General features: G+C 38.6%; 1 protein-coding gene across 5 annotated transcripts in view; it reads left to right on the top strand.

The window, feature by feature from the left end:
• The first annotated feature begins 4,464 nt into the window (after window positions 1-4,464).
• The window catches only part of usp7 (ubiquitin specific peptidase 7 (herpes virus-associated)), a 30,526-nt gene continuing 23,177 nt past the window's right edge, over window positions 4,465-11,813 (top strand). For 2 of the 5 annotated variants that reach the window (XM_016550405.1, XM_016550403.1), the window contains exons 1-7: window positions 4,468-4,622; window positions 4,728-5,364; window positions 8,499-8,603; window positions 8,737-8,935; window positions 9,131-9,269; window positions 9,360-9,448; window positions 9,532-9,640. In XM_016550405.1, the coding sequence (XP_016405891.1) occupies window positions 5,283-5,364; window positions 8,499-8,603; window positions 8,737-8,935; window positions 9,131-9,269; window positions 9,360-9,448; window positions 9,532-9,640 (723 nt within the window). In that variant the 5' untranslated portion in view covers window positions 4,468-4,622; window positions 4,728-5,282. Of the gene's footprint in view, window positions 4,623-4,727; window positions 5,365-6,457; window positions 6,592-8,498; window positions 8,604-8,736; window positions 8,936-9,130; window positions 9,270-9,359; window positions 9,449-9,531; window positions 9,641-11,813 lie in introns of those variants that run through there. The other 3 variants (XM_016550404.1, XM_016550407.1, XM_016550406.1) reach the window with 3 other exon arrangements.

Raw genomic sequence — 11,813 nt, 5'->3', positions numbered from 1 at the left:
TTTTCTGACCGATGAGCTTTGTAAAAATCGACACGTTTCAGAAAGGCGGGGCATAGAGGAGAAACAATGTACAGTATGTGGAAAATAATGTGTTTTTGAACCTTAAACCGCATAAACACATTTCATTACACCAAATACACAAAATAATGTTCTTTTTAGCAACATCATATGACCCCTTTAAATAAAAACAGAGAATATGAGCTCTTATCATTCGCTGTGTCATTTATTTTTTTAACACCATATATGATATTTTCTCACACACATACATCTGCTTATCTCTCAGCATGAGAAAACGTCTGTTTTCCGTCTTTTAGTTTTAAAACAGACCGATTCGCGGCACAGCGCGAGTTTGCAAGCGTCATTACAGTGTAAACTGATGGACATACAGAATCATACCTGAAACAGAAAACTAATAAATATATTCCCTCCTCACTTCGGAAACTGTAGGCTTCCGCACAGACGCGCACGCACATCAACACATCGCAGCATGAAAAGCGTTTATTAGGGGGAAGGGCGGGGTCACAAAATTAAAGATGAAAGATGCAACATAACGCCAGCAGGGGTGACTCATACTTCATTAAATAAATAACAAACAATGCCGAAATACATAATAAATTAAACAGTTGTGATGCTATATTAAAGAATAAACAACAATCTTTTTTGTTTGTTTTTATTTTGCTTTTATTTGGTTCATTTTAGGTCAGGTAGAAAGTAACAATAATGTAAATATAGAATCAGAATCAGAAAGAGCTTTATTGCCAAGTGTGCTTACACACACAAGGAATTTGTCTTGGTGACAGAAGCTTCCAGTACACAGACAGGCTGACAAGTGACAAGACACAGATAACAAAATAAAAATAAGTGAGTAAAAATAAATAAAAACAATATACAATTGACAAAAAGACAGTATATTGTACATATAGTATAAATAATCTAGATACATACACATATCTACATATACAACCATACATTAATACAGATGAAAACACCAGGCAAGCAGTTATACTTTCAAATAAATAAACAAATAAATAATAAAATAAAATAGGGAGAAGGGAAAAAAGACAGAGAAATAAATTAAAAAATTATATTATAAAAAATAATTTACAAAAAATGTAAAATAAAATTAAGATGCAGTGGTCTCCTTAAAATATTCCATAAAAGTGCTCCAGACTTTCAGAAAACGTTTTGGCTTTTGTTTTATTGCAAACCAAATCTTTTCCATCTTGAGAGCGTATAAAAAGTCAAAACGCATTGGCGATAAGAAGGGGGAGCTGCTGACTTCCACTTCTTAAGAATAAGTCGCCTAGCCAGTAGAGTTGCAATGGCTACACTATATCAGTCTGTAATGTGTTTAATTTAGCAGATTCTGGCAAAATACCAAACAATGCTGTTAAGGGGTTGGGGTCTATTGGTAAAGAAAAAATAACATGAAAGCACCTAAAGACTTTCCCCCAAAACGCGTAGCTGATTCAGTTGTGCAGCGAAGGCAGGTTGGGTCGAGATCAGGGAATATTTTGTTTAATTTATCTAAAATGTATTATTTATTACATTTATTAAAAGATAAATGGACTCTGTGCACTGCCTTGAATTGAATGAGAGTGTGCCTTTATAGATGATGAGTGTATTCGGGCAAGAATTAGATCCCAGATGATTTCCTCAAGCATCAAATTCAATTCCTCCTCCCAGTGCACCTTCAAAGTGTTGGGAAAGTTAGAAAACTGCTTATACGAATAAAGTTCCGTATCTGAAAATATCTCAATAAATGGGAGCTGGGTAAGTCAATTTTTTCTCGAAGTTGTGTAAAGGATGCAAAATTGTTATCCATATAATGTATAGTTGACCAACTGTAGCTAAGCTGTGTTCACTCCAGATGTTAAAAGCCCCATCCATCAAAGAATAAACTACAATCTTTAGTAAATAAAATTAAATGATTAAATGTTAGCAGCTTGTAAAGTCATTTGTGCTATTTGAGTAAGTGGTAGTTAGAAGCTGCATCAGCCTGTTAACCCTAAAATAGGTGGACTTTTGATCAGATATTACTGGAACTGTCTACCTGTGGTTAGGTATACAAACACACAAGTGTGTGCACACAAATAGGCTACACAATGTAAATTATAATAAAAAATAATTTATTGACAAAATAAGTGTTGGATATTAACAAAATCCCTTTTACCTATATCTGACTCACATGCACTCTCGTAAGTAAACAATGCATGTTTAGCTGGAAACTCAAACGGTGCAGAACGAGTTCTGCTAGATACACTTGCTGAGTGTGAGAATTTTGCTCAAACCGGAATTTTAGAAATAGTGCTTTCTAAATTTCTGCAGCAAGTAGGCCTAATGTGAGTGTTATTGTGAGTAAACCACTTCAGACCTGTAGGCAGCAAGTTAAAAAATATATTTTAAATAATAAATTAAGTTTGATGAAAGCTTGGTGTAGAAAACATGCTAAAAGCAATTGTAAGTAACTGCAAATGCCATTGAAAATAATTCAAAATACCACTTTATTACTGGTGCAAGGTCACTAAGGTCATGGCTTTGATTCCCAGGAAACATAGAATTATAAAATATGCATGCATTAATGTAAAGGTTTTGTAAAGAAAATCTCATCCTATTTCATATATATGGAAAACATTTGCACAAATTCCTAGTGAACTAACTATCCACTATAACATTCTGACTTGAAGTGTACACGTGTTGTTCAGTAAGGTATAATATTAAACATGCAATGTGGAGACAGCTGTCAAGGTTACAATTCAGCTACTCCATACATTTCCACTCTTTTGTTTGCATTGCTGAGCCGACAATATTACAGATGTGTGGTTTGTAAAAGAAAAAAGGCCATAGTAATAAACAAATGAATATGCTAGATAGATGCAGCATCTGTCCATTCTGTAATCAATTTGCATTGATGTAGAAAATGAAATTTATGCAAAGACACTTGAAGAGCTGGGGCTCCAGGTGTGAAACAATTGCAATAATGCACAGGAATTACTATGAGCTTTCATTGTGAAATCAAGTAATTTTGTCCTTTTCATACCAAAGGCGCTTCACTGCATAAGAAGTAGCTAAATCAAAGAATCATGATGAGATTTTTCACTTGAAGTGGTTTTGGCTAAAAATAAAAGGCTAAAATGGTATTTGGCTGTGATAAATGTTAATTTGAAACAGAACACAAACATCTTGTTCTTGCTAATGCATTAACAATATATAGAATACATAGAACAATTTTTTTTATGAATATCAAGATTAGCTGCAGTTTAATTCTGTGACCATACATTTTCAAAACATAAATGACAATTTAGACAGAACCCATCTGCTTCTCCTCCTTGCAAATAATTTTGTGCAATTAAGTTCACCTCCAAACCCCCTCTCACACACCATTCATACTGACTTTCCAATGATCTCAGTCAGCAGAAGACTGGTCATGCCAGAGAACAAGCTAGATCACTGGTTGAATCTATCAGATACAAAATTAATGTCAAATATTTATTATAACAAATACTATCCAGCATTGACTTCATCTATTGAATGGTCAAAAAACGATAAATATTTTCAGTATTGACAATATATTTTGCATAGTGCACATGTATTAAATGCAGCAGCAATAAGTCCTGTAGCTAAGGGAAATGATCTCAAACTATTTCTTTACAACTTCAAATGATGGAGAACTATAAAACACATCACACGAAAGCTTGTGTGGCCAAGGTGATGTAGTAGCCTATATAAAACGATTATATTTGAGTCGATTATAAAGCGACGGACCGTCAGGAAAATGATGTTTTCTTTTTTTACACATTTTTATACAAACAAACATAGAAGCAGCTGTAAAACCTTTTACCTTTGACCTCTTCTTTCCTTCTATTTCTTTAAAATACACACATTCTGGTTTTCTTACATTTAATACAGTAGGCCTATATTATGTAGGATATAATATTTATATATATATATATATATATATATAGTATTTAATATAATAGGCTATATATTTTAATCTATATGAAGTATTGTGTAATGGTCTGAGGACAAGTGGATCTTTTTGACAAGTGGTAATTTTGATAAAATAAAGAGAAAATCAAAGTAAATATTGACCATCTAGGTCTAGCTCCCATTCCTTTCAAATTGGAAATGTTACTTTTTTTTACATAAAGAAAATAAGGTTGCGGGATATGTTCGTCGCATGTCTGAAGAAGAATCAATAAGCGATTTTTGTTAGATAATTGCTAAATAAAATAATAAATTACAATTCCGTAATTTTATACAACACACATACTGCATAGCCAATAGGGATGCTGCTGTCAGTAAAATAAATAAATAAAACAGCAAAATATTAAACAACAACAAAAAATATAGGATAAACCCGCTAAGTTTCAATCAACTCTAACGTGAGGCAGCATCGGTGTTTATGGCGCTCGCGGTGTGCGCCACTGTTTGGATCTCCATGCGGATGTGACATTATAGAGAGGAGCGCGACCGCCATTTTGAGTTTTACCAACTGAACATCACAAACCACGGGAGCGGGTGAGAGAGGCTCTGGCCGTGACCGGGCAAAATTACCTTTTCTCCTTTGAATAGCCTTTTGGGATGCAGCTTCAGGGTGAAATTGGGCGTTAGATGTTCAGGTTTGTTTCACTTGTGATAACGGCTTGGCGAAACGTGGGCATCTTTGTAAGTTTAAACTTCTAAATTAGTGCGATTTCACATTAGAGTCTGGTTTGAATGGATAGGTTTTTTCCTCGCTCCCCCCCAGAAGAGGGACAATCGGAGGAGCACACGGACTGGAAATATTGCAGGGAAAGTTGTATTTAAAATAATCTCTCGGAGGCGCACTGATTCTTATTTTTTTCACTTTTGCTAGCTTCAGCTGGGCTATCTGTGTTTTCCCCGGCTGCAGGTTGTTGTGAGTTGCAATTGCCCCGCACTTCTACGGGGGAAAGCCGGGGTTTCATTCATCGGGCCTTCGTTAAGCAGAAGCCCGAGGCCGCCAACTATCCTTAACGTTAGCATTCCTTCACCCAGGCGCCGAGATTGGGCGAATAGCGAGCAAATACGTCCGCGTTTCTCTGCCTGCTCCCCCACCGGCCTCCCTTCCTCCATCCCCGGCGCTGACAGCAGACAAGGCCGAGGTCGTCTTAGCGCAGGCCCAGCCGCAAAGGCTCGACCTGTTTACCCCACCTCCGCGTCCTCCGACTCCCCACCAGCCTCTGCCCGCGGAACCGCCACCAGACCAGCCCGAGGGAGACAAAGAGCCCAGGCATCATCCCATCCTGACAGCCGCCAACATGAACCACCATCACACCCAGCAGCAGCAGCAGAAATCCGGCGAGCAGCAGCTCAGCGAGCCCGAGGACATGGAGATGGAGGGTACGTCAAGGCCTCGTGCGAAAATCAAACGCTCACAGTCTTTAATTTAACTCTACAGCCAACATTAACACACTAAGCCAGATATTTAACTGCTTAACTGTTCAACAGCAAGCCACTATGTCGCATGTTTTGACCCCAATAGCTTGTTAGCCAGCAGCTAACCGTTTACGTAAGTTACCTCGCAGCATGAGGAGTTTAACCAGTCAGCAAAAAGTCAATCATATTTTATTTACCTCATCATCTGAGTCGCATTACACTGCCATGTTGTTATTAAAAACCATATTGCGGTTGTTTTACTTGAATGATGCTGTTTATGTGGCAGTTATTTGAACTGGAATTTCTTTTGCTACCGTTTGGTTAACATTAGTTAAAAAATGCTGCCTGCATTAACGTGGCGCAGCCCAATATTTAAGCTCTTCCATCTACCAAACTGTGTCAGGTTTTCATCTGATAGTGTAAGGAGCCCATCGGTTAAGTTACACCTGTAGATCCCGTGGGCAACTTTTGAAAAGCATCAAGGGGTAAATGCTCACTGATAAGCTAGTTATTTGGCCGAACGAACCCGTATTGACGTGCAGAATGGATACATGTAAGTCAATATATTACATAGTTTGTGCTGTAAGTTGTGATTGAAACGATAGAGAAACGTTTGCTGTTGAAATGATCCTACAAGAGCATTAAACCGGCCGATCGTCCACTAACTAGTTCACGATGTAATCGGACAGTTTCGTGTCCTTTCAGAACACCTGCTTGTTGCGACATTTCTGAAACAAGTTGCTGCTTCATTTGAATGGCTTTCTTCCATAATCACCAAATCCTCGTGTCCCGCCACCGGTTTTTTTTTTTTTTTAAACTGTTGAGTGCTGGTGGAGTCAAACAGCATCAGAGGACGATTGCTGGACAACAGCACCATTTTGAACTATGATTCGCTCCTGAGCTACATAACGTTACACGATGACAGGCTTTCTGTGCGATGCCTGATCGGTTAAGTTGCATTTAGCAGTTTCAATGTCTAATTAATGTGTTCCTGTTGTTATTGGCTTTGGATGCATTCCGCATAGGATCGACTCGATTAGTGGGAGTGGATGGCAGTTTTATTCCAAGATGGTGGACTGTATTTTGCACCGATCAGTTTCTGCGAGGCCTGCTTGCGTCGGTGTTTGTTTATATCTGGGTGACGGCGCGGCCCGCGACGCATGATGGCTCACCAAAGGATCCGCGAACCAAGTAATTTATTTGCTCATCGGATAGTGTCGGATGACACGGTTTGCCGAGAATAAGAGCTCGGTTTGCGGAGGGAAACGTTAGCAGCGCGGCTATATGCGTGTGGAGGGGGATGGGGTAAAACGAGCGGATCAACTCAGAAACGAGTCATTAACGTAGCGTCTTTTTCTCAGTGACAGCCTTATTATGAATAAAATGGGGTGAGTACCCATGCTGTCGGTTGTAAATACAGATTTGATGTGTTTTAGGCAGACTGTGCGTCAAGACTAGCGCTTGGGGATCCGTCGACGGCGCGCGGGGATTTTCTGCTTCTTCATTGTATAACGAGTCATGCTGTGGTGCCGCTCGCCATTTTTAATGATTACTGCTCGCTTGGCTGTTTTTTTGGATCGTGCACACCCGCGATCGCGGTGGGAGCACTTAAAAGGCCGTGGAACATGGCTGTGATTTCTTATTCGTTGTAATTAGGACGTTAGTTATTGCTCTACGTTTCATCAAAGTTCTGCAGTGCACGTGTGGGGGCGTTTCTGATGCTGCTGCTGTCCGGAGACTGGCACTCAGACCTTTCTAAACATACACATAATCACACCACACATCACAGGCCTAGGAATGCGCAAAGGAAACTCTAAATGGTGCTATGAAGCCTGCAGGTTGGCCTTTCACTGAACAACAAAATGTCGGGTTCACATTGCATATTTTTCTTTTTTCTAGCCAAGAACCACCCACTTAGACAGGAAGAGAACCAGTTTTTGTTTTTACAAGCTTTTTATGCTGTCTTCACTAGCTATTGGAAATGTCCTACTTTCTGCTTCTAAAGTGGCCATGTTCAAGTGCTTTGTTGCCTGAAAGAATAAGAATTATGCAGGACTTAACATTAAATCTTATAGAAAGGCAAAATGTGTTGAAGATGTTTAGTTAATATCCAATAGATTTTGAATAAAATGTCGCGTCCTATACTTTGTTAGCCATTTAAACATTACTTCCGCTATCTAGATTCTGGAGATTAGAGATTCTGGAATTTCAGGCAAGTAAATGTGGTCTTTGCTGTGTGAAATGCATACAATATGCATCAAATGGTTATTTATGTATAGAAACATACATGATTGTAATGGCTAGAGAAAGCCATGTAGATATTGTGGGAAAAATTAATAAAATTGTCACTACAGCAGTAGTTTTCTCCTCTGCAATGTTTAAAGTTCATGGCCCATCCAATTTGGAAACTCGGGTATCAGAATTATCTCAGAGTGTCCCAATCGTAAATAGGACTTAAGAGACAGAAATTTATGTCCAATTTCTAATTATGATACAATACTACCTTTTGTAAACGCAACTTGGATATTTTTATTGTAAATGTTAAAATAGCAATGTCATTCATTTCAACACTTACAGACACTGCATCCACCATATTTTCTCATGACTCGCTCCCAATTATGACGTTGTGGTATATGCTCAATTAATAAATGATCTTTCCAATGTGACTTGAATGCATCTTTTTTTACAGTTATTTATAGACTATCATGGACTGTTGTGAACATAATTTCAGATGCCTTCAGTAGTGCTTCAGAATCTTTAGTTACAGATGCAAATTTTGCTTTGTCACTGTTCGTTTTCAGTGGTTTATAATTGGGGTCTGTTATTTTTCATTATATTTTTTTAATAAAACAAATATATATGAGGGAGGGTACATGAAATAAGTAATTGTTATATGTAGAGCTACACATGCTAAATTCTGAATGATCATGATTAGTTTTTTGCTGAAAGATGCTTCTAAATTAATTTATTTACCTGTTGCACAGTGGATCTATGGCAGCATAGTCAGAGTGAGCTTGCAAGGAATCTTATGGAATGAAACCCATTAGAACAAAACAATTGTTCAATTGACAAGGGACTTTCCTGTTTTATTTTTTCAGCTGGGGACCCAGATGATCCTCCAAGAATTCCCCAGAATCCAGTCATCAATGGGAACGTGGCTATGGCGGATGGACACAACAACACAGAGGAGGACATGGAGGATGGTAAGAAACATGTTGAAGCTCAGCACCATGCGTGTTAATATTTTTTAAATACATGTATTTTTATAGTTTTTGAAGTTATGAATGAAAGTACGTCTACAGATCTAACTATTTTTTATACGACACTTCATAACAGACACAAGCTGGCGCTCGGAAGCCACTTTCCGCTTTGTGGTGGAGCGCTTTAGCAGGCTGAGTGAGTCTGTTCTCAGCCCATCCTGTTTCGTGAGAAATCTGCCTTGGAAGATCATGGTGATGCCCCGCTTTTACCCAGACAGACCTCACCAGAAGAGCGTTGGATTCTTCCTTCAGTGCAATGCTGAGTCAGACTCTACGTAAGCAATCACTGCCATTACATGTTCTAGTTTAGAGATTTCAGTGATGACCTTGAATTAATGGACTCCTTTTCTTTGTGTTAATACACTTTGGCTTTTTTAACATATTTAGCAGGGGGTTTTTTTTGGGGGGGGAGAAGAGAGTATTTCTACCTCTCTTTAAGCAACCAAACCTAATTTGATCCTCATTTGTAGGTCCTGGTCATGTCATGCTCAGGCCATGCTCAAAATAATCAACTACAAAGACGATGAGAAATCCTTTAGCCGCCGCATTAGTCACCTGTTCTTCCACAAGGAAAACGACTGGGGCTTTTCCAACTTCATGTCATGGAGTGTAAGTTTACTTGTTTTGTATGAATGTCTCTGCTAAGCTGGTGTTATCGGAGGTGAACATAGCTAATTAGCTGATATTGGTTGATTTCAGGATGTGACTGATCCAGAGCGGGGCTTTGTGGAGGATGATAAGGTTACTTTTGAGGTCTATGTTCAAGCTGATGCGCCTCACGGTGTGGCGTAAGTCATTTCTTATATTTTACTTATGTTTCAATGTTGCTGAGCTTTTGCAACAGTAGCTGACGTCACCATTTTACTTGCAGCTGGGATTCAAAGAAACACACTGGTTACGTGGGGTTGAAGAATCAAGGAGCCACGTGTTACATGAACAGCTTATTACAGACTCTCTTCTTCACAAACCAGCTTCGGCGGGTGAGACATCTGCCTTTCATTATCCGAATCAGAAGATTTTTAAAATTATTTCTACAGAATGCACTTTGTACCAATAAGTACAATAAGTGCACATTTGCTTTGGATGTGCTCAAGTAAATGACTATTAAAAATACAATTCCTACTTTGCAAATTGATTTTCCTTAGCCTGTTGTAATTCCAATGAAATATAACCTACTTTCCAACTGCATCCCTTACCTAACCGAAGTGGATGCATTACTGCAGATGCAGTGTGCGTTCAGGTGCAGCCAAGTGTGGCAATATTTTGTAGTATTGATAATTTTTGGTTCTTATTAGAGTCATACATCTCTCCGGATGGGGATACACTTTATGGTGGAAAGAAAATATGAAGAAAAGTATACCTTGCTTATCATAGCTGGTGTCAGTGTGTCCCTGTGCTGGCAGAGCACATTTTCTCCACAGCAAGCCCTGTTATTAACAGGGTAAAACTTTCACCACTTGTTTCTTTGAATAAGAACATAAAACAATAAAATCATGGCAGTTTTTATACACTACCAGTGCTCGCAAAATCGCTAGCCCGACGTCCCGGGGCTATTGTTTTTTCCAGTCGGGCTACCAAAATGTATCACCGCCCTGCCCGACGGGCTATCTTGATTGAATAGTGATATGAAATTCCTAACTTGATTCGCGTTGTTCACTCGCTTGTAGGGGTGAAATGGATCGTAGTTGATCGTTTGCACTTGTTTCTAAGTTAGGCCTGGGCGATAAAACTATATCGATATTTATCGACGGTACACCTTCTTCGATATCATTTTTTTTTATACTTAATTTCAATATCGTGATAATACCGTATACCGTAATAAAAGCATTAGCAATTAATCGCAACATAAAAATTTGATACTGGCATATCCCTATTTGAATGTTAGGTGTTAGGCTTGCCACGATAGACAGTGCTGACGGTGATACCGGTGTTAAGCCGCAACACCGGTTATGTCACTTGCCCACCGCGGCACCGACCCCCACCGTCGTTTTGATTTTTTATAGTAATAAAAATCATTTAGTTCAGTAAAAGAACAGACACTACAATTAAAAACTGAACGCGGCTGAATTAAAAACTGAACGGAACGACAGTCGCATCACAGATCAGATTTAATTTATCCAGTGAGGAGAGTGAGTCGAGCTGACTGACAAGAAGAGTGGGGTGAGACAGACAAGATGATGGCGGATGATTTAGTTTCGAACTAGATGCAAAAGCGCCTGTTTAACAATATTTTGGATTTTGAAAAGCCTGTTGCTTTTGCCGTTTATCTAAGGTGATTTTGGAAGTTTTTTTAAACATTCGTTTCTTATTTAATTGGTTCCACATTGTTTGCTGATTTTTACTTTATTTAAACTTTATTTTATTTGACATTCGTTTAGCTAATAAACGTTCTAGGTTTCTTATTTATTTGGTTATATATTATGCATGTTTACTTGTTTCCAGTTTTGTATAGGCTACCTATTTAAACTTTATGTAAGTTATTTGTTATTTTATATTAGGCATAGCCTGCCCTATAGCATGGTGTATTTGTATTTGTTTTGTTAATAAAAGTTCTATGTTTTATTATAGGCTAAAGTGAGTTTGACGTTGTTATTTTGTTGTTGCATTCAAGCAATTGACGCCGAACTGCCGCTAATTCGAAAGTAAAATTCGCACGGCTCTTTTAAAATGCACGGCGCTTTTAAGCTATTTAAAAGCGAAGGAAAGCGAGGAAAAGAGGGAAAATTCAAACGAACTAAAAACGAACAATTCCTTTACTCCGAATTGCTGCTATTTGAAAGTGAAAGTAAAATGTGCATGCCGCTTTTACAAGCTATTTAAAAGCGGAGGAAAAGAGGAAACGCCCCCGCCCCCGCAGTGATACCGGTATTACCGGTGTTGTCACACGTCGATTAACCGGTGGGAACATTTCCTCACCGTCACAACCCTATTAGGTGTGCATCGGGGAGCGTCATCAGTGGCGCGAGAGATGCGGTGATGTAAGTGACGTTGTTGCATTTTCATGTTTTGTTAGTCTAGCCCACGAGACGCGCCGCTGCTGCGTTATTCATTCAAAATATTATAGAAATATAGAAGCTCAATGCGGAGAAGATCTTCAATGGGTTAAAACCGAAACCAAACCATTCACACAGAACGCATATTCAGCGCATTTTT

This window comes from Sinocyclocheilus rhinocerous, unplaced genomic scaffold (assembly GCF_001515625.1).
Source record: "Sinocyclocheilus rhinocerous isolate Xijiao unplaced genomic scaffold, SAMN03320098_v1.1 scaffold1155, whole genome shotgun sequence".
Taxonomy (NCBI): Eukaryota; Metazoa; Chordata; class Actinopteri; order Cypriniformes; family Cyprinidae; genus Sinocyclocheilus; species Sinocyclocheilus rhinocerous.
The sequence above is the reverse complement of the archived record's forward strand: the minus strand, read 5'-3'. Positions and strand labels throughout refer to the sequence as shown.